At 31.6% G+C, this 24,753-nt stretch overlaps 1 protein-coding gene across 1 annotated transcript in view; it reads left to right on the forward strand.

The window, feature by feature from the left end:
* The first annotated feature begins 1,713 nt into the window (after window positions 1-1,713).
* LOC129984741 (PAS domain-containing protein cky-1-like) overlaps window positions 1,714-24,753 on the forward strand; it is a 149,598-nt gene continuing 126,558 nt past the window's right edge. Inside the window, exon 1 of the mRNA XM_056094688.1 lies at window positions 1,714-1,918. Coding sequence (XP_055950663.1) covers window positions 1,881-1,918 — 38 coding nt within the window. The 5' untranslated portion in view covers window positions 1,714-1,880. The remainder of the gene's footprint in view (window positions 1,919-24,753) is intronic.

The raw sequence follows: 24,753 nt of genomic DNA on the forward strand, positions 1-24,753 counted from the left end.
ACGCATTCGGGATGGAAAATGTTTTTGTCGTTCTATGGAACATAATTGAAAGTAAATTTTAAAAGCAAAGGATTGTTTCTGGAAAAAAATCGAAAGCTCAAAACTGTGCTGAAAATCAAATGGTGCGCATAGCAACATGACGTGATAGAAATGGCCTTTCATAACTGACTCAATTTGATCGCTCGTCGTAGGTGAAAGTCATAAAGGCTTTCAAATTTGTATTTCCTTTCCAATAACTATCATCTACTATGAGTGCTTTCACCTCGCTCTTCTATTACAATTACTGTACTTAAATATTCACTTACAGCAAGTATAGTGTAGATAGCACGTATGAATATTGTTTAAAGTTTCCTACATCACCTATCATAAATAAGTTATTTAATAAACTGTTTTTATAGAAAAAATGGATGTGTTTTTGAATGTTTTTTCAAAGCCATCTGTTAGTTTGAATTGGGTACATAGCCAGAAATTTAGGCCTATCCTTAAAATAATGATTTTGATCTTACAGGCTATAATATAATTTTCCATCATTATAATTATATTAAAACGGCTAAAAATACTGTTATTTAATTTAGCAGAAAATCGACATTTGACGTTTCTTTAATATATTTTTCATCAGGGTGTTCTCACCACTGAATATAATAATGGCATTAAAAAAAAATTCTTAAGTCAAGAGTTTAACAGAAAATGTATTATTTTTTTTTTCATATTTTTATTTTAGAATTTAATTTTTTTGAATTTATGCATCCTTTTTCATATGTTCTGTCATCTCCTTTCTTTCATATATCGCTCCCTTTTGTTTCGTTCAGGATCATATTTCTCATACGATGTTTCATTAATGAGAGTTATGCAGCAAAAAATGGGGGCTACGAAATCCTGTGATCTAATCTAGCAATATTTTTTCACTTGAATATAATAAAATGCGCAGAGCACGGGTCCGAACCCTGCCCAATCGATGTGCACTCTGTTGGAGATGTGAGGAAGTTTTCAAAAAAAAGAATTAGTGAATACAGAAAGTCTTAAAGTTTTCCGGAATGTCATTGGCATAGGAATAAGAAACTCTTATCGCTAATTAAACGCTTGAGATTTCTTTCGTCTTCTAGATGAAAGCTTTACAATTCACGAACTTTGTCAAGAATGAAATATTGAGAACTTGCCGACCAACTTACCACGATATTCTTTTTTTAAAAAAGCTGTATACTATTTCAAAGAGTCGTATGAGAAACAGCAAAGTATGAGTGTTATAGCTCTTTTAACAGGATCCTTAAATTGAAATCATTTCTTACAAATTTATTTAAATAAAAACAACTAGTTTCGCTAGAAATATTTTCCAGTTTTGTACCTTTTTTTCTCTCTCAAGACCGTTACCATTCCAAAGATAAGCAAATTCTTCCTTTGATGAAAACCGATCCAACCAGAAGATCTGCAAAAACCAATAAAAAATACCGTTTGAGAATGACAAATAAAACTGTCAAAAGGACCACCGACTTCTTAATCAGCGCCGCACAAATTGATATGCTTTAAAATGGATAATAAAAAAAAGAAAATTGCTCTTCAAGAAGCCGGCGTTCTCACCGCAACGAACTGCAATCGAGAGGCGTGGTTTGGTTGATTGAGACCACGCCCTTCGCTTCTGACGTCACATGTGGAGCCGCCCAATGGCGGCGTCATCGGTGAGCTGCCGGCCGGGTCGGTTCAGTGCCTCGTTCGGCGTCCGGTGAGTGCAGGTGTATGCAACATCGGCATAGAATCGCCTCGGTCGCGTTGTTTGTTGTTTGTTATTGTCATTCGTTAATTGTGACCACGTGCTTTCGGGGTGTGTTGACAGCGGCCTTCCCTGTCGTGTGCTGACTCATGGTACGTGGATAGCCGAATTTCAGATGCTCGCCAACACTTCCAACATCCTACAGATGTGCAGGTAAGTTGTCCGCTACTTACTGTTTGTGTTTCGTGCGGATAGGGGATCATTATGCTAATTGTTCGTCTGAGACATTACATTTGTAATAATGTAGCCGGAGGGGGGGGGGTTGTTATTAGCATGGTTCCTATTTGTTAGGCATCTGGAAAGTCATCACAATTCGCAGTGTGCAAGTATATTCACCCTACTTCTAATATCTGCTACGAACTTACGTTTACTTATTTCAGTTGGTCACAGAGCTAACTGTTTATGTGAGGCTTATTTCCATATTTAATAAATGTGCGATTCAAGGGTTCATCTTAATTTGTCAGACGTATTACGGGGCCATGTGTTCATTTATTTTGTGCTAATTACTTGCATAAGACTCCCGTGGTTCATTTGGAACATGGGATGTTGGCGGGCATTAAATTGTTGTCTTTTCAGGAGTTTCTATAAGTGGAGTCTGTTTATTTAAAATGGTATCAACAAAGTCTGTCATTCTGGTTGCATGGAAGCAATTGTTGTGATGAGAATGCAGAAATTAGTTCCAGTGGTGCAAAAGAAAATAACTAGATTCTTTTTAAATAAAATCTGGAACTAGGTTCTAGGTTTTCTTTTCTGTAAATGTAAACGAAGTTAAAAAAAGAGGAAGATTTAAAATTAGGGTGTACTAAGTTTAACAAATAAGAATTTGAAACAACACTAATGAGTTCTAATTTCTAACTAGTTTCTAATTTTTAAAAAAATAGAAATTTTTCATAGAAATGCTTGCTCTATTTGAAAATATTCTATTTGACTAACATCAAACCAGTTTAAAAATCAAATGAGGTGATTTAGAATGATTGAAAATGGAAAGGTTAAGACTCATTAAATGTTTTTGAAGAAATAATAAGCAGCATATTGTTTATTTTCAAATAAATTAATAAAGTAATTATACGAGTGGAGGAAAGTAAGATTTTTCATAATTGTGAAATAATTTGTTTGTTTATTTATTTATTTTTAAAAACAAAAGCAGTTGATTCAACGATAACGTCCCTTGTAGTGCCATGAAGGGGGATCGATTGCAATAGTGTCAACATATTCGATCATTCATTGCGATGGTTTTGGAAAGAAATTTCAAAGTTCATTTTATCCCTGCAACTGAATACATTTTAACTCATCTAATTTTTACAAAAATAAATTGCAGCACTGAAATTACTTTGGAATTCGATTATTCTTAAAATAAAATAACACAACTTTAAAAACAATATATATATACTCGAAATATTTTATTTAATTTATTAGATGACCGAGATGCAAAAATGACAATGTTGATAAAAATGATGTTATTGTCATTTTGCAACATTTGACAGAATTTTGAAAAGTATTTGAAATGTATATCCCAAAATAATATCCTGAATGATTAAAAAATTAAACTATCCATTTAATACATTTTAATATTGTAGTGGTTTATTTGTAAATTTTTAATTTGAAAACTCGACCTTTTATCCGTTTTAATAGTATTAGAATAGATTAAATCAACAAGCACTCACATTAAAGCTAATCTTAAATATCTATGTTTGACTTTGAAAGTCCGTGGTCAGCAAGAAATGCCTAAATCGATTTTTTTTTTTTTTTTAATCAGTTAATGTCTTGAGGTACTGATGACCTATATTTTTATTTTTATTGCTCGTGAAACAATTTTAATTGCATCTTGTCTATTTGAAATAATAAATTTTCAATTGTTACCAATATATATATTTCAAAATTTTGAATTGATTTTTGGTTTTTATAAATATATGAAATAGTACTATTTTTATCAATATCTTCACTAGAAAGAACATAAGAACTTTACTGCAGTAAAATGATTTTCAATTTAAAATAAAAGAAATTCAAGAAAATATGAAATTTTTTAAAATTAGGCATCCACAATACCGCGCATTTCATCTCTTTAAAAAGTATTTTCATTGAACAAATTCCACAATATCTTAGCCTAAAAGAATTATTTTAAAACCTTAAGGGATTATTTCAATCATTTTCCTCCACTTACAATAAATCATGTTCCACATCTTTCAAATGTATCTTTAGTTGAACGCCTAGGCTTTAAACTTAGGTACACGGAGAGTTTTAAATTCAATTCAGTCGATCTGATTAAACTACATACTCTATTTTTCTCAAATGTATATCATTTTGCTCTCTAGTACTCATCTTTAGATAGATTTTCCCAATTTTTTATAGTCTTATTTTTCAAATTGACTGCGCCAATTACTTCTAATTTGCTATAATATATCCCAAAATGATGGCAATCAAATCAATGCTGTCCATTGAAGAATTATTCACGGCGTGATCTGTCAAATAATTACACGAGTAGAGGGGGGGGTGATCAATTACCGAATGAGTAGTGTCAGGAAACAATGAGGGGAGGGGGGTCCTGCTGAGACGGCCGCATGGTGTCGTGCGTGTCTGATTTCACGGTCCGTCGCGCGTGACATTGCCCCGTCGCTTCCGCGCTCGACGCTGGGGCCTCTCCGTGCGCGATGCACTCCCTCTCCCGCAGCGGATTCGGCACGAATGCGTTCTTCCAACTTATTTCGTTTATTGTGACAGTTTGGAATTATACCAGGAGTTCGTATCGAAGTATTCCTATTCAAAACACTGCAGAGCTGATGTGCTAAAATTCTTTTTGTGATTTCGGAACCGAAATAAACGCTTTTAATGATTTTGGATCAGAATAAACAGAAAGACAATTGCAGCTAATCGCTGCAATTTATGATTTAAAATAATGTCTCAAATCTCAGCTTAGTGAGTATAAAACAAGCATGCCACATTTTAGAAGAATATTCAAACACTTTTGACTTGGCCCAGAAGAGTACATTTTCGCGACAAAAATTTTCAAAAAATATTTACGTTGGAATGTGATGGGAAACATACAGTCCTGAGCATTTTGAAGATTATGAATTACGAAGGATTAAAAAAATTAAATGGGAAGAGCCTGATACAAAACGAACCGACTGCGTTGAAAGTGCCTTTACATATTAACATATCATCCATCATTGAAGTTTGGCTTAGAACAAGACGAGATGAAATGTACTCATCCCGACTGTTGAGTCACAGATGACGATGAAGAAGATGCCGAAAATGGCGTTGGGAGGGTGGGGATTCAAAACCCAATTTCCATCATTAAAGTTTTGCTACAATGTATAACTAAAACTGGCCAATATTAAAATTTGGGTGTTTAAAATAGCAGACAAATATGAAATGAAACATTGAAGTTCAATTCAAAATGCCTATTAACAAATTGAAATGAAATGCCACAAAAATATATTATTTTTGATTACAACTGTTAAATAGTTCAAAGGCTTGTGTGAGTTTTCATGACCTACCTGCATTTTAGACTCATAATTTGAGTTCAAAAGAAAAAAGAGTCAGTAGTCTAGAACCGTTAATGTCGCCAGCAACCATTTCAATTCACAGCGGTGCAAATGCTGCTGGTGCTCCGAAAGTGCACGATATGGAGAAATGGGCGAACAAAATTATTAACCTCATTCCAGTCAAATTTGCGATGCATATTAACTTCGACATGCATTTAGCATAGAATCGAAATGGATTCCAACAACTGCCGCAAGCATCCAAATATCTATTTAAATAATGCTTTTAGAAGAACTAAATATTTTCAGTATTGGAAAAATTATAATTTTTATCAGATATTTGTTTTTACTTCATTCTTGAATATCATTTCACCCCCCATTTTTTTTTAAATACAGAATTGAGATTGCCTTTGCTCTTTTTTTTCCCCTATTGAATAAATTTTATTTAAATAATTTTAATGCAAGCGGAGAGAGAACCATTCTGTGAATCAAATACGCATTCAGTTTATGTCATTAATCAAGATAATTTTTTAAAAACTTAACAAAAGAGTCAATTGCGCTGAATTCTACTAAAAATCTAATGTAAGCAATCTAAGCACAGTAATTGTTTATCAAAGTTATTTCTCAAGTTATTTCCATTTCGAAAATCATCTCATTAGCCACGCTTTTTGGATCACGACTCTGGTAGCAGAGAACAAATATTTCTTACGGTTAGGAAGCTCCTTATACAGTTCGCATAGTTTCCACGGATGCGCAGTTTTATCAAGCTGAGGAAAAAGATGAAAAAATTATAGATTTTTTTTTTAAATATATATATATATATATAAAGGCTGAAGTGAAAAAAAGAGAGAGAGAGACCATCCAAATAAAAAATACTCTATTCCGTTTTGCCTTAAATCTAATTCATATAATTGGCTCGTAATTAAAAAACGATTGCAGGTTTAAAATGATTAATTGCAGGAAAAACTTGTAAAAAAAAAAAAAAAAAACGGAACATTTGATTTTTTTTTTTTTTTAATTTGTCTTTAGAAATTTATTTTGAAAAATAACTTGTTTTTACAGAATCATTTTTGTTCGATGATGTCATGGGAAAAGAAATAACTCATTCTTTTATTGGCTTCATTACATTTCTTTACCCTCCTGGGACGTGAAATTTCTGGAAATAACATTTTTGAAAACAGAATCAGTTTGCATGTTCAGCTGTCATCTATAGATAATGACAACTATTTCAAATGAACGTCGAATTTTATGAACTCTCCGTACGCTATAATGAACTGAAACGGAAAATACGAAGTCATGAGGCGAAAGGAGTTCATTTATGTCATCGAAAGTTGCTATAAAAGAAATTTCAAATCACCGCTTTTGTCTTTATCAGATGTGATCACAAGTGATGGTTCTTTAGGCTTGTGTTCGCCTAAAGAAATTTAACTTTATATTTGGTCTACTCAAGAAATGAAAATGAATTGACTTTATTTACTTAAAGGGAAGGATAAATTTGCAAATATTGCATTTAACTTGTTCAAATATATATTAGTTTATTAACAGAGCTTGTTGTAAAATATTTATAAATATCAAGTATTACTTAATACTGAATGTTTCCCAAGGAAATGAATGCAGATTTTTCATTGATGTTCCGGATTCATTATTGAAACTTTTGCAAAGAAATGGCTTCAGTGCTCCGTTTCGATTTATTACTTACATACTTCATCACATGTGAAAAGTAACGTATCTTATCCAATGAATTGAAATGATGTATTACAAAGTCTAAATAAAAATGCATGACACTGTAGAAAACTTTCCAACAACCCTTTCCTTTCTTTCATGGTCAAGCGCAAGTTCTCTCTTTGGATTCGTTCGGGTGGCGCAGCATGGAGTGATAAAAACCCAACATCCACTCCATTACTTTGGCCGGGGTTTTTTTTTTGTTGTTGTTGTTGTCGGTTTACTAACATTTTTATTATTATCTTTGCCGTTCTATTCTTTTAGCGGAAAGATTAGCTAAGTACATGAAATAAGATTTTCTTTCTTAATTCGATAAGAGAGTGACTCGAAAATTTTTCTACTGTTTTAAAATTTTATGTAATATGTTTGGATTTTTATTTTGAGTTGAATTATTTGAATCGCTTACTGAAACGAATAGGTCATTGTCGATTATTTTTATTTACGTTGTATGAATGAAATAATCTCCTTGTGGGAAGATTTCATTTCAGGAATAACAGAAAACTTTGTGTTTACATGTACTGATTACTGCAATATCATGAGTTTCAATTTCAATTGTATGCTTTGTTCTGTTCGAAAATACTGTTCCAGTATTCCGTTGCAGCAAACTTAAAAACTAAATCCTATATTAATTTTCTTGTATATGATAATCGTAATATTATGTTATAACGTTATGAAGTATGGCTGCGTTGGCCTGTGGTGCCTAAATGTGTGTAACATTAATATAATTCAAATTGTAGCTATTCTTCAGAGATCGCGATTTTTTTTTATAACTTCAGATAATAAAATGAAATATCAAACGATCATACTACTAGCGGAAGTCATTTTTTATTTATTATTAAAATAATAGATAATTTTTTTATTGTTTTCAAATAAAGTAGTATAAATAATTAAAATTATTTTTCACGTTTTATAAAATATAATATATTAATCTATTTCAAGAGAATTTGAGAAAGTATATCGCTCATACTAGAAATTCGGAATTTTCGAGATTATTCAGTAATGAAGAATATATGAAGCCAAACATAATATTGATGGTTGGAACTAAAGTTGTTTTTTCTTTCATTGTTTTCTTTCTTTAATATCATCACACTTCTTTCAAATGCTGATGGATGGGTGAGAGCAGTTTCTCCGGATTCATTAAAATTTCACTAAAATCAAATATTTGAGCTGCTCTAACAGTTTGATCTTTGTGAACATAAAATCGCATGAAAAGTTTCAGACGTGTATAATCTTCTTAAAATGCACTAATACCTTCTACTATAGAAAATTAATCATTTAAATGATTACACAGAAACATGTTTTTGTATCTTTGAAACTTCTGAGGACTTTACCCCTTATTTTTTGTGCATCTAATGTAAAATGTTTTTCTGATTTCAACGATGTTATGATCACTATTTAATGGTGTATGAAACAATAATAAAAAAATACGCGATGACAGAGTATCTGTTTTCAGTGACAAATTTAAGCAAAAATGCTTTACAGTGACAAAAATGTGTCGATCTATCATCCCACACTGTACATCCTACCCAAGAGCGATTTTCCCCCGCGCCTACTAACAAAGGAAGAGTGCAAAACAATCACTGAAAGGCACCGAAATGTTGCACATCTTATCAACCTGCTGCTTAATTTGTTCTGGGGGGGGGACTACCTACATGTGGTTTCGTTCTGCACCTTTACATAGCAGGTGTGCCACCTGTTGTGGAGGGAGGGAGCGAGTCCCTTTCATCAGAGGAGTTTTCCTAATAAGTGGTGATTTGAGGGCGGGTGTTCTCTCTGTCACGTGAGAGTGAAGGGTGCTCAGTGGCCACCTGTTTGTGACTTCCGGGGGGTTTTGCAGCCATGTTATATGTCCTGATGATCAAATTTGGCAATATTTTTCATTAATGAGTGATAAGAAGGCAGAAGATTCTTTTAATGAGATTACAATCTGCGTTAGATGCTGGAAGGTTCTTAGATATTGGTACTACGAAGTCTGAGAGCTGAAGAGCCACGTTTTGGCTACGCTATGAAAAAGAAACTTTGAGATAAATGATAAGTGGAAGCGAAGTTTACATTGTGTGAGAAATTTATTAAGTAAAAAGACAATTTTAAAAAAAATATGAGTAACTGATATATAACGAGTCTCAGCTTTTGGACAGTTTCTGATTTTATGCCCGTATATTCTTTTCTAAATTTTTATGAATTTTTATTATTATTATTATTCGTTTCAAAACCAAACACTTTTTGAAGTCTTTATTGACAATTTTATGTCTGATTTACACGACTTCTAAAGGCTTTATTACTACAAAGCCAGTAAACGACGAACTATTTAATGGCCTCGAATAACAAAGCCATAACAATGTTTTACTTTTATCTTCGTGAATATGGCGGTACCTTTCTGGCTTCTTTCTCTGTCATCCAAACTCCAGAGTAAATGGCTGAGAAAACGAGGTATGCAGTGTATTAATTGCCATGCGAACTGATACTTCACATTACTAATTATATTGGAAGCAGTGCTAGATTTGGTTTGGTAATGAAAGAGGTGTGTTGTTCAAAGGTTACTTTTGACTGTGTTGCACAAATAGGCAAATACGGAAAATAACTTGAAAAGAAATTACATAACTAAATTCAATAACTGTGCAAAGAAGAAATAAAAGAAATATATTTAAAATATAAAAGTTGTGTGATTCAAAATTCTATCATAGGGAGAAAAAAGAAAAGAAAGAAAGAAAGACAAAGCCTTTGTAAGAGATCAGGTGAGTAATCGAGAATTTCGAAGCTTAAAAGGATAGGTATTTGGCTCTCGGTGTTATTTGCAATGAGAAAACAACATTTTTACGCCGATGAGATAAGAAATTATTTCCTTTGCAAAACTGAAAAGAGTCAGATCAGAATTTGGAAGTGCAAATTATTAAATACAGCTCCAGAAAAATTCTGTTTTAACCGAAATGTTCATTCGTAAGATTCTTCTCTATAAATTAGTTAAAATATTTGCAATTTCGAACATACTTTTGAAACACGTTGTACTTCAAAACATTTAATTTTCTAATTAGAAAATTAATTTCTGTTTAAAGAGAAATTTCGCGTTTACTCCGAACAGTATTACACGGTGGAGATTATGGTTATAATGCCAAATTATTCAACAAAGATTTTTAAAAAATTAATGCCTACAAATCTAGTCCATAAAATTGTATGGTATATTAATACGCAAGTATAAAAAATTAGCAACAATATTTGAATTTATTATTAGAATATATTAAAAAATTAAAAAAAATAAAATAATTAGCCATTTGTTTGATTACTTTATTTTGAGGCATGTTTGGAACTCACAATTAATGTTGAATGAAAAGGAAAAATAGAGAATTTTTCATTGAAAAAAAAAATAATGAATGTAGTTAAGTAAAAGTAAAAACAAGGATTTAGAATGAAAAAAGTGAAGTAAGTCATTTGAGTTCTTTAAATATTTGATTTTAGGTGAAATTTTAAAAACTCCTTTCAATGTTCATTTTAACTGCAATGTTAGCTTTACAGGTTTCGAAAACAATTTCACTTTTTAATCGTCATTAAAAGGTAAAGGAAGACTCTTCAAATGGAATAATAATAACTTAGAAATATTTATAGTTAATTCAATGAAATTAAAATTTTTATGTTTTTAATTGTGCTTGGAATTTAAATTTCACTTAGAATAATGAGTTAGATGATTTTACAGCTATTTTTGAATTGAAAAATTTAAAATTCTAGAAAGCCTTACGGAATAACTCATTGCACACAGCATGTTTCCATAAATACGAGGAAATTGGCGAGCATTATATCTATACATTGAGGACTCAAAGTTTCCTGTAGCATCTTTAATCAATAAGACTCACTTATCATAATTTTCCTTTTATTTCTAAAAAAATAAGATGAATAAAAAAATTTAAAATGTTTCTTTCGAAAGTTATGTCAAAAGGTTATTGAGGCACAATTCTTTTTACAAAATTCAATTTACTATCATTTTGGTGTACACAAATAAAGTAAAATGGATCATTTATATATTAACTTTAACTTTAATAACTTTAATAAATCGAAATCATGATAACTGAAAAATGTTTTATTTTCAGTAGACGAGGCTATAATCTAAAGTAAAACAATTTAAAAATATACTTAAAAAAAACAGGGGGGGGGGGGCACAACTTTGTCGCATCCTCTCTTATAAAGGTGTTATCCCAGAGAACGCCTTGGAATACAATAATGAACTTTTTGCACGAATTTCGCCTTTTTACTGAATATATTGTGAGATGCTTGGCGAGTCTCTTTGCCGATTACTCCCTGGAATGCAGTTAATAGCATCCAAAAATCGAATTTTTGTTTTACATACATTTTTCTCTGCCAATTGAATCAAAAATATTACATAAAGTGACAGTTGTAGCCACAAAATCACATACCAAATTTCATATATTTAAGTCATTGCGTTTTTGAGTTATCGGATTTACACATTTCCAAAAGTAAAGACCGACAGACGGTCAAACTTTTGTTGGATGTGGCTCAAAATGTGTTAAAGTCCTACTCTATAGATGTTACGTCTACATACAACATTTTATCCAGCTAACTCCTTTCTTTTTATAGTTATCGTGTTAAGTTCTGAAGTTTCATTGGAACAGCCGGACAGAAAGACTTCTTATCGGATTTTGCTCCAAATTTGACCGAAAGCTACACATTTGGTCTGAAGACCGTAAGCTTAAAGTGTTTTAGAATTCGCCGACAGACAGAGAAACACTTTTCAAAAATGTGTTTTTCGAACTCATGGAAATCTAAAACGCGGAGATTCGTCCACATCTCGAATTAAGATTTTTTGACGATGACAATACTTTTTCTCTACTTCGCGTATGAGAAAGCAATAAAACATGGACCCACTGTCCAAAATGTTAAGAAAATAACAATGAAACACATTGTTATTATCTTGTTGAGTTACTTTTGCGCTTTGGGACCTTTCACAAATATTTACAACACATTTTAGCAAAATGACAGTCGATTTTTGCTCATTTTTCGATTGGATGCTTTCTTGATTACTAAAAGTATATTTGTTGAATTCTTGCAGGACGCAATTCCAAACGCGCTATTTGGGGACAATCACAGACCACCCACAATTTGTTGATGTCAGAAATATGCCTTACATCATTTGCTTGGTACAGTTTAAAACATCTTGAAATTCCTGCATTTTACTTTCAGTCTGGCAAAGAAATGTTAAGATATCGCCACGAAATTCTAAATTTTCCATGCCAGAGTTTGCCATGCAATCCTAAATCTTACTTTTGTATGTAGTGCTGTATTTGGTGAGCCCTAAAATGTTTGCTTGCTATCCATTTAAAATAACGTTAATATTTGTTTCCCTCTATAAAAATTCTATTGGCTCTTTTTGCATAGCATCAAATATCAACTTATATTAGCATATTTGTTTGCTTTGTTCATTTTGGGCTTGCTTTTTAGAATTCTGCCTAAAACATTTTGTCTCCTTACAAAATTAAAAAAGACTTGGGATTTGCTAATTTCCGAACAAATTTTCATTTTCCAGAGTCAATTTAACAGTCCTTGTGTTAGGATTAATGTGAGCTTGTCTCGTGTGTCGCCACTCGCAGGGCTCACTAAAATCAATTGGCCGATCCCTTCTTGGTTTGTTTTCAGTATCGTGTGTTTTCTTGAACCTGCAGATTATACAGTAGCCTTGCTTCAAGATTTCTTCCGTACTCTTTCTTGCAGTTATTTACTAACACATTTCCTGCAAACTCCTTTTACATTTTCCCCATTGTAAACATTTATGATAGATTGTGATTCAGTTTCGCATTTAAAATTACGTTTAAAAGGTAGAGATAGTAAACTAAACGTTAATAATATGATACAAATATATTTGAAGGATCTTATTACTAAAGTGTCTCTATAAATTTTTATTGAAATCAGATAAAATTTAAAAGGCGAAATAAATTGGGATTTTAAAATAATTTCGTGTATTTTATTTATCAAAATGCCTGTCGTGTATAATTTTGTTGTACTTTTTATGTGATTAATACGTTTTAAATAGTTTCAGGCATCATGGATGCATAAATGCTTTCTTGAACAATTACATGATTCAAAAAAGTCCACCATCTTCTAAAATTTAAATTCATACGTCTTCCTACGGCTCTCTTGCGTCACCACAATTGTAGAGTTAATAAGTGTCACATTAACTGAATTTTGAAAAATTCAATTTGCGCTGTGCAACATTTGTACCAAGATCACCTTCTTCGCCACTTTACCTCTCTCATCTCCTCATAACTTTTAAGCTCATTCTGCATTTATTTATGATGCTGTAGCGTCAGATCGATTCCTTTTTTTTTCAAGCAATTTCTATGCAAGGGCATGGTTGAATCCCCCCCCCCCTCCAGACAAAAGGATTTCACTCAGCCGCGAATCTCGATAACTCGCGATAGTGCTAGCCGCTTTATCGCTCCCCGTGTCAATTAATTAGCGAATAATTAAGAAGAAAGCATTCAAGACGCGCCGAATTCGTGACTCACGAGAGTGATTCGTCCCCACCCCAGTATCGAAACACTTTCTCTCGGCGTCTCGCGACACGAATCGGTAGGTGGAAGCAGTTCGCAAACCTCTTCTATTTCTGAGCGTGTTCTCGGGAAGTTCCGGATTTTGTTTTCGTCTAGCGTCACATTTTTAGAGTTTCACCGTAAAATGATGATTCGCAACTACATCTATAAAAACTTGTTGCACGATTCACGTTCAATTCATCATCGTCGTCAAAAAATTCAATTTGCAGGCTTTTGCTGCATCCTTTAGTTGGAGAAGTCTTATTTTTGGCATTATATCCCTCTGTTTGTAAACGAAACAGTTTTGACACGCGGTTTTTACCACGAAATGGAAGATTGTGTTCGTCTCCATGCACAGATAAGCAAGAAAGCGCTTAACGACAACACACAATGGAATCTAAAAGACGACTTCACGAGAATCATCAAATTTTGGATCAAATAATAATGCTTGACATTTTGCTTATCCATATTTATGTGCATAACAGCATAAAAATACAGTGATTAAAATCTTTTAGGAAATCCTGAAGTGAATTAGATATTAACTGTTTGAAGACTGGTTTCGAGCTATATATTAGTTTATTAAAAATAAGTGTATGTTAGCAATTCAATTTGCAAGACCACTTACCCGTTTGATTTCACAAGAATAATATATATGATATGTTTTTTTCTCTCTCTCTCTCTTTCTTTTTGAAGGAAGGATGGTTAATTAAGTTTTGTTAATCCTTGTATTTAGTTTATTCTTTCACTAATAATTAAAAAATTCAGTGTTACTAGCCAAATATTTTGATAGTTTTCACTTTAATCCGTTAAAGCATGAAGTGTCATAATAACCGAAATTGTAAAAGAGAAGTAAGATAATATTTAGAATGCTTAGAATATTGCGTTATCTATACAAGATCAATGTCCGAGTGTGCTCTTTATTCTTTCATCCATACCAAATGACGTCAAATTGAAGTCAAATTGAAAAAGCGATTATAGTGATAATAAAATACAGAAAAATTAAATTTGAGAAAAGGAAACATCAGGAATTCCGTTTATATATTGACTATAGGAATATATGAATGGCAGGAATTTTTAAATGGTAGGTTCTTCATAGCCGTACTATAATATTCTATCACTGGACATTCATTTTTCTAGAACAATCCTTCTCATCGTAAGCATTCGGAACAATAAATCTCTAAATGAGTTCGAATAAGAGTCCGTAACAACAATGCAAATGTTTCCTCTGGGAGCAGCTGGGATTTATAGCAGCAACACAATATGTTCTGTTTTCAGATGATGGTGAAAAATGACGTTTCATTTTCGATTTGCACAATTATTAATAAATTTATTGTCATTTTCATAACTTTGCTTGTCAATTAGTGGAGGGAATCAACTATAGTCTCGACACAGAAGGCTCCAGAAGTGCCGAAGAAAATTTAACAGCAACGAGAAACCATAATTATCTCGATTTGTTGTCATTTTTTTTTTTTTTTTTTTTTGTGTGTGTGTGTGTGTGTGTGTGTAGCAAAATGTAGATATTTTGAAGTATTAGCTTTTAAATGACCCAAATGAGGAAAATCCATTAAAAAAGAAATTATTATTTTAAAAATCATCTTTTTGCTTAAGTTTCTCAATCCATTTTTTTAAAATGTCAATGAAAATCTGACAATCCATTTTGACAGCAATGTTTTTAATAATGTTGGCCAGTTTCTATAGAAAATTGCAATTTCATTTAAAATACACTGATTATTTTTTAATAACTAAGATTAAATAATATTTATTTTAACCCAAAAACCGAGATAAAATTTGAATCTCTCTCACATAAGCGATCTAAAACAAATAGGATACAAAAGTTTTTAAAAAAATGCAGTATAGGAAATAAGGTAATAGTATTCATATCTTTAATTGACGCTTTTTGGAGAAAGAAAATGAAATTTTATGAAATGTATCCAGAAGAAACTCGAAATAAATTTGCAAAATAAAAGCCTTTCATTTTGAAAGCTAGCAGAACAATAAATACTCATTCCACGCAAAATTGCAAGTTAATAGATGCTCAGAAATGCAAAAATGCTATATTTTCGTCCAATACGCTGTACTTTTGTATCACAAATGAAGCAATCACAACACTGCCTACGAAATAAAATTTCCTACACAACATTTGTTTTAAACAAAAATAATGCTGTAAAATTGCAATGGTCTCGGAGGCGGAAGCGGGGGCCAAGTTTTTAAGAGTTCTAAGGCAATGTAAATATCTGAAGCCCTTCTTTCTGAAAAAATTTCAGTACATCGTGTATAAGAAATGCTCAATAAAAGATTTAAAAGTAATTTAAAATAAAATAATAATAATAAAGAATCACAAAACTTTCTTACTGCGATCAAAATAGTATTTAATAATAAAATTGGACATAGCACAAAATTATAAAGAACACTTTTTTTAAGAATTATGAAATAATACAATATAAAGCTTACAAATGATAATCAGTTAGGGATTGGTACAAGTATAACATTTTAAAATTAATTCAAACAATATCTAAGTTTAACTTGAAAGAGCTCACTTGCACTACATTTACAATTAAATGGGATTTTTTTTTTTTTAAATCTTTCAAATTGCTACAAAAAATAATCTCGGGGCTTCCTAAAATTATAGAATCGTAGGCAGTTGCCTATTTAATAATTCGGTCCTAAGGGCATAGTAAAAAAGAATCAATATCACTACCTAAAGCATTTTTGATCACTAGATATCTAATAATAAAAGGGAATTTAATTATTAGATTTTAAAAAAAAAACAAATATTATACTCAATAATTCGTTGTAAGATTTTTTCACGTCTTGATGATGCATGAGTAAGAAAACGATTAAATAAAGGAGAAATTTTGAAAAAGGGCGATCAGCAGAACACCGAATGTAACCAGCGCGCCAATTACAATGAATTCCGCCAAAAGAGAATTGCTCCCTCGAGTTTTCTTAAAACAGCGAAACTCTTTCGGTTTCGGTCTGCTTCGCGTTTCACCTATTTTACCTAAGAAGGAGAAAAGCATGTACAGGAAAGGAGCAACCCTCCCCCCCCCCCTTTCTTGATAACACACAACACTCTCAGCTTGGAAGGAGGGGGGCAGGGAATCGTATTTACGATTTTTGACAGTGTCGGGTAGTGACAGGCGGCGTTCTGTGGTATTCATGAGTCGGCGGCATTTGGGTAGACAAAGCCGTCGTATTTTCTTCTGTCGTAATTGTGCGACTGATGCGCTATTGTTTTCATTCGGGATGTTTAATACCGTTCGGAACCCTGGCGAGGGGCACACTTTTGTGTTTTCGCTGCTGCTCGGACAATCGTTTGGCCACCCCCCCCCCTCCTCCTCGCGATTTCTCCGTAAAGAACGACAATTGACAACTCTCTTTTAAAAAGTCTGTATTCGTCATTTCCTGCGTCCGATTCAGAGTTTTTTTATGAATGCGACGCTCATTCGGAAGAAGGGTGCTGTATTAAAAAGAAAGATGCAGTGTTCCTGGTAAAAACGAGTGCTGAAAGACTACTGGCTAGTTTATGGGCTTAAAAATTCAACGGTTTACCATACGAATTATGGCAGCTGTCAAAATTATTTGTACTTATTTTACTCTTTCTTTTACTTGAAAGGAATTAAATTCCATTTGATTCCATTCTTATTCTATTCTATTCTATTGTAATTTCATACTTCGAGTGGAGATGAAGATGTGGAAGAGGAAGATGCGTCTCAAACCTTGAATTTTTAACAATTTAAAAAAAGATATTTCTTAGAAAATATTTATACCAACAAATCATTTAAAAAAATATATAATCCCTGTGAAAAATTGGTCGCAAGATGATTTCAATGTAATAAAAAAAGAAAAAGAGAAATGGCGTAAGATCAGTGACAAAAAAGTTGTATTTATTAATTATCAGTAGCCTTGTAAAAATATTCTTGAAGCACATGGTTAGATCGCAAATTTAATTAGATTTCAACAGCTCCCTCCTCTGCTAACAAACAACATAAGAAAAATTAATTACGTCATTTAATTTCTTTTACATTAAAATACATAACAAAAACCTTTAAATTTTTACATATATTATTCATATTTAAATATATTCGAAAACCATTTAAGTTGCAAACATATAAATTCCACCACATTCAGGAACATCTGACACTGAAAATATGTAAAAAGATATTTTATAAATTATTACTCACAGCTCGATAGTACTGGAAGTAATTCTGATGTATTTGAAAGTAACTGATACATACAAAAACATTTTTCTTTTAAACACTAATAGCCAATATTGTGTAACAGTGCTGCTAATATTTTATTATGCCATTTTCTTCCACAGCTCTCAGGCGTGGAATGGTTGTGTGGTTAGTTGAAAATTTCTGCATCCTCTCAACATGAGTTGTACTCAGAAAAGCGTTAGAAATATAAAAGAATAATTAGTTAACAGCACATGCTTTCATGTTAAAAGTACTCGCCGTCAGTTACAGCACATACCTCGAAATTTATTGTTCAAAAGATGATCTTTTCTCTCCTGTGCTCCCGTTTTGCATGTTTTGTTCTTAGTATTTTTGCATTCAAGATTCTTTTCATACTAAATAGAAGAGGTTCTACAATTTTATAACACCTGTTCTCCCTCATATTTTACCTTTTTCGAGATAGAAATATTAACTCCTTTGTTTGTCACAAGGTGGGCCTGTAAACGATCTCAACATATGGGTTCTCTTTACTATGGCCAGGCACCAAATTTGAGGCATTAGTTCTCGCCGTTCTAAGCTAATGTGAGATAACTTGTGGGCATCTTGTATATTAATATATCAATAAAATGCGTAAAATGAAAAAGAAAATGCTTTGTCGCTTACTACAACAATTCACAGATAAATTCCCGTCAGGAAAGTAATTAGTTGCTTTTGAAATAATCATGTACTTTTCAATACACACAGGGCCGGCCTTCTCTATAAAGAAGCCTGGGTGCAAGAAACAATTTGGGGACCCTAAATTTTTTTGCGAAGTAAAAAAATTACAAATACGAGCATAATATTAATTACTATTGCATGCATATTTAATGCGTGAATTTGTTTCTGCTATTGATTGCTTCAATTACAATATTACAAATTTTTCAATGCTTAATATAGTAATTACATTTAAGAGTTCTACACACATGCCTATTATTAATATTAATTTGCTTAAAAAGTTCTATAATTTTTGGCAACGCAAAAAAAGTTTTGACACATTTAATGAGTTTAGAAATAATTCATTATAATTATTATTTAGTATATATTGCGTATGCCTCGTGTGTTATTTACATCCCTTTTGTCAGAAATCAAATTTGTAACAAACTAATTTTCTGGATTATATTTTTATTTACATCATTGTCATAGTTGAATAAGAAAAATGCTCCAAAAACTTTGTAAATTTAGAAAAACATGAATTGATTTGAAATATGTTTAAATCTAACTGACTACCGGACTAACTTAACTAAACTAACTTAACTAACTAACTAACTAACTTTCTGTGCAATAACAGTATCCATTACGGTGTTAAAAAATAACTTCTAAATTCCTCTACCGGGTTTTCTATAACTTCACCCTTTTGATATTTCGGAATATAATTTTTTTTTCTTTATCAAATTCTTTTTCAGGCAAATGTTCAGAAATATTCAAATAACGTGCTATCACCTTTGCCTCGTCTAAAAATGTGTTCAATTTTGTTCTTAAATTTTAGCTTTCAGTTGTAATTGTAATCATATCAATTCATTCAATAAACTCTATAAAGGATTCAATTATAGTTCATCTTTTTCTTCAACATTTGTATACACAGTAATGAATGTAGTTTTTTCCTGATAGAAAATATCAGGAGTACAATCCATTGGGATACTACAGTGCGTGGCTGCTTTTATATCGTCTTTCATTTTGTTAAAGACTTAAATTTCCAAACGCAAGAATAATTTGTTCTTCGGATATATATGTTAAATGACGCACAGTTCCATTTTTCGAATCTTTTATTCTGTTTATAGGATCCATTACCACAGAGTCGCATTTACTTAATAATTCGCTTTAAAAAATTTCCATCACTAGGGATTCCTATTATTTCATTTGTTCCTCAGAGTTTAAGATTATTGAATGCTAAAATTAGAATCACATTTACAATGCTTTGAAATAATAATTTAAATCTTTTTATTTCTTTAACTTGATTTGTTTTATCAATAGTCAAACTTAAATTGAGTCTTTTAGTAATTCTTTAAAAGCAATAGACGAATTCAAGAGGCAAATAAAACGCTTATGATCTTCAATTAGATTTGACAGCTATCTCCAATTATTATAACCACTTACAAATCTTGTAGAATGTTCATCTCCTCTTCTTTTGGAAAATAGTATAAAATTGGAATAAAATACCGACTCTTGAGTTTTTGTATGCATTAAACGGCGAAACTGGGTTTTATTAGTTGGTATTTTTTTAAAATAAAATGAGTGGTGGAAAATGAGCTGCCTTCAGCATTCTTAGCAAAATCTCTTTTGTTTTGTATAAGTCCGGTTTTAACACACATTCTAAACTTATCAGTTGTATTAATGGGCTCCGAACCTGGTTCACTTACATTCACTTGATCACCACTATTTTTTATAGCCATTTTTGTAGTTGTTTTCTGATTCTATCCTATTTGTATAAACATACGGCTCTTCAACGAATTTCACAATTTCTATACATGCATGACAAGACTGTGCAGTTTGTTTTCTTCCCCTGCTGAAACTTGAATTGTAACTTCTGAAGTCGAAACCATTTCATTGTCAGAATTTCTTCGTAGGAAAGAAAACTCTTATCTACATGTGACCTCTTTAAATTTAGCTCTTCTTCTTTTTTCTTTTCTACTAATTTTCATTTTTGAAACCCAGAGGGACACTTCTTTGGCACGGACATAATTATATCGAACAAAATTAAACCTTTTATAGTAGGAATTATCAAAATACAAAATGCCATCTAACCTAGTAGGTGAGATAAATGACCGTACGTTTATTTATATTATGTGGCACACCTGCACTAGATTGTAATATATCTTCATTCATTTCCAAACTCGTCGATTTTTCCAGACAAATTTCTTCCTCTCTTCTTTCTATTCCGCTATTATTGCTCTGAATATTATTTTAGTTCTTGATCAATTGGGGCTCCTCAATCCTGGGGCCCGGTGCATAGCTACCGCCGCACCACCCACATGGCCGGCCCTGCACACACACACACACACACTATCATGACAAAAAATTCACACATTCAACATTATCAAAAAACAAAAACAAAAAAAACATATACACTTTCAAAAATGTGAGCTAATGTGATTAATGACATTCAACATTATCATGACAAAAAATATGCACTATATATTTACATTTTAAGTTTTCATTGATTATAATGATCCATCAATAAAATACGTTTGCTTTAAACATTAATGAACATACAGTCATCAGAATATGCAGTTTACCAATATCAATAGAAGCAGAGAATTTTCCTAAAATGAGATAGTAGATCCGAGATGAGATATAATACAAGAAAAAAAACACACACATTAGTTTTAATTTAAAATTGTAAGAAGTTGGGGAGAGGGGGGGGGGACATTTCAAACCCTTTGAAGATGGCGGTTTTAAATGGAAACAAGGAAAAAGAATTGTATGTATTGTATTCATTCATTCTGTAAGTTAGTATCAAATCTATTGTTTCAGAACCGAAAGTTTAAAATAAACAACGTTCAAAAATCATTTGGATTTTTTTTAAATGTATAATAGTTTATTTTCAAAACAATCGAGGAATTCAAATCCTCAGAGGAATTTCTGCTGAATTTCAAACTGAATGAAAAGAAACGGAGTAAAAAACGAATTTAGAGTGAATGTTGAAAAAAAAATTTAAATTCTAATGATACGTAAGACGGCGAGCAGAAGTCGAGTTCTTTCCTCTATATGTTTGTAGGCATATCGAAAGCGGAATGAGGCTCATTCAATTCCTGTCGGGGGGGGGGATCTTTTATACAAGACAGTCCAGGTTCAGAATTAGAATGGAAAGAACACCTGTGGAATAAAGTAAAAGATGATTTCAACTGATTGAGAACTCGTAGAATGTATACTCATCATTCATTATTATCGGAAAGGGTCGTATTTTTATGCATCAACGATTTTATCATGAACGCTTTTATATTTTGATTTATTCTTCAATCATAACGAATGATATCAAACTCTTTTCTTTCTTTTCAATTTCTACATTTTCTTAAAAAATTAGGAAATCATTTTCGCTAAATCAACCATTTTGAATTTCATTAACTGCCGTACCAAATCATTTTTCTCGGAATATTCATGTCAAAATCGTTTTTGTTCATTTTAATAACCATATCTTACCTACATGTGAGTTTCTTAATTTATTTTGGCAGATTTTTTGTATCAGAATCTTTACGAAATATCATTATATGAATAAATGACATCTAATTATTTAACGAACGATTTTACATCTTTGACACAAGTGCCCTTTAAAGGATACTTGTGATAGTTTTGCTGGCTTATTATTTCTTAGTAATTATCAAGTGGACTATAGCATAGCCAGTTAAAATAATAAATAATATAGGTTAAAAATGAATAATTAATGATACTTTAATTCATTTAATAATAATTTTAATTATTCAGTGGGAATAGACATTATAGCTTTGAATTTTTGTATGATTCACAGATTTGTATTTTTTACAAATTTTTATATTTGACAAATTGGCTAATATCGCTACGCGTGCGCCACTCACCCCACCCCTGGCCTATTGGCTGTGGGCAGTTGCCTAATTCGCCACAAGTCACGTGAAATATTTTGTTACTTTCTTGCATGTAATGCTTGCAGCACCATCCGGATAAAGCTGTGCATTAGTACTTCGAATTTTACACACAATTATATTATAAATTTAACAATTATTATAATGCTATAAGTAATGAAAGTTAAGGAAGGTTTTAAGGCTTAATTAGATGAGAAATTCTCAAATTTTAAACACTGTAACCTATTTCATCCCCTGTGCGTGAAATGTTTCCTCTTTCTGGAGGAGATTGTATGGATTTAAAACGAACATTTTGTAAAGAAAAATAAATAAAAATAAACAGTTTTTGATAAACATGATTTTACAAAGAAAAAAAATGTACCTGTTGTGTACTCTGATGTTTTTAAGCCCGCTTCCTATTTTTCTAAATTATGGAAAGATACATTCTACATCCAAGCTCTTGTCGCGATCCACAGTTTGGAAAACTCTGAATTAAATAATTAATTTTTTTTACGCATTGCAACAAAACCTACTTCCGATAGCTTATTTATTATGCTTTTGCTAAAATTATTATCGAATACTATTAAATTCACTACTTTTACTTATTTGGCTTGCACAAGAAAATTATTCTAAACACAAGAAAATTCTAACCAGTTTCTCGCTACTTTTGTTTAAAATGATACCAAAATACTTTAAGTAAAAGTAATTTCGTTGAAATGAGAGCATTAACTTTGTTAGGAATTTAAAGCGTGGAAAAAAAAAAAAAACTTAACCGCATGTGACGGGATTGTTGATCTCAATGAGAAGGTGTTCCCAGAGGAAAAACCATAAGTAACTGAGCTTAATGGCAAGTGGCTCTGGGTGCGGCGAGACATCGCGTGGAAGCTGCACAAATTGAAAAGTGATCTGATTGATGACTTTATTTAACACTTTCAATGATTGCACAAATTCGCATTTTATATTGATAATCTTCAACAGGATGGCACTGATCGATTTAATAAAAGCAATTATAAGAATATAAAATATCGGAAGTTAAAACATAATATCAATTAACACTTTTAAGTGTTTTAAAAAACAAAGCTTTTTAATTGCTTGACAGAGGACTCAATTTTACACTAATACATGAATACATACACAATACTATATATGTATAGAGGATGAATACATACATAATTTTACTACTAATATAATAATAAATTTAACAAAAACTGTTTTTAATTTTGCACTTTTAAAAATGTGCTAAAACAGTAGTGATATTCTTATTTTAATAGCTAATATTACTCGAGATGGATTTTTTTTGTTAGTTTTTCTACTAAAAAAATTTATTTGGATAATTTCGACCAACTTTCATTAAAACCTACTTTAATTTTTATATTTTGTGAACAAAATGAGTTGCACTTTCTCCATAATAAATATTTACATTAAAAGTTAGAATTATTAAATATTAAAGTTTTTTATATGAAAAACAGGAAACAAATTAAAGTATATAGTAATGTCTTAACTGGATATATCCCTTATAAAAATTCTAGAGAAACAAATTAATTCACAAATATATATATTATAAAAGTCGAAAATCTTATTAATTTTACAATAAAATATTCTTTCTAGCTAAAATCCCCTGTAAATATTCATCCTTTAAAGCTTCCCATATTGTAATCTCACAGTTTTACATGTTCTCGAGACCGCTAAAAATATTCGTCGAGTCGGCAATTCTTAGATATCGGAGACTCTGGGGCCATCTTAACAAATTTGTCACCTTATTAATCCAATCCTTAATAACTTTGAAATGTGAGCGTCCTGGTTCCAAGGAAAATACTCACTTAATAAAATAATTGGAGAGAAAGGAAAACTAACTTGTTCACTGATAAATGCTTTACAACTTTGTATGTCGACACCTTCTCAAAATAATTCCCTTTACTATGCAGGGTGTCCCAAAAAAGTGGAACAAGCGTTTGTTTGCATAACTGTTGTAATTAAACTTATATTTCTAGTTACAAAGTTTCATCAAATAAAGTATCCGAGCATATGAAAATATTTTGGCTTCTGCTGAGAGATTTTTAACTGCTGACAATTCAGTTTTTATGCTGCTCTCACAGCGAAAAAGGAAGGTCGAATAATGAAATATTTATATTACGCTGACCTGTAAGCCCATCAAATTTCGTGCTTCCACCAATAAAATTTGCTTAGATATTAAGAGACAAATTTATTTGACTTAAACCATTTTTCCACATCTCTGACTGAGCGTAACTTTGATAGTTATTTTCAAGGACAATACGCATAGCTCGAAAGATTATTAAATGGACAGAATCAGAAAATAATAATGCATTTATTAAATTATATTTAAAAAAAATAGTCCTAGTTATACAGTAATTGAAATGCTTCTTAAAAATTTATTCAAATATCTATACAGAGTTGTATAGACGTGAACTAAGTAAGGCTGTGCTTACCTCATAATTACTAACTGACACCTCTACAAAGCTGTCCAATCGAATTCATCCCTTATGA

The sequence above is a fragment of the Argiope bruennichi genome, chromosome 9 (genome assembly GCF_947563725.1).
Source record: "Argiope bruennichi chromosome 9, qqArgBrue1.1, whole genome shotgun sequence".
NCBI classification, from domain to species: Eukaryota; Metazoa; Arthropoda; class Arachnida; order Araneae; family Araneidae; genus Argiope; species Argiope bruennichi.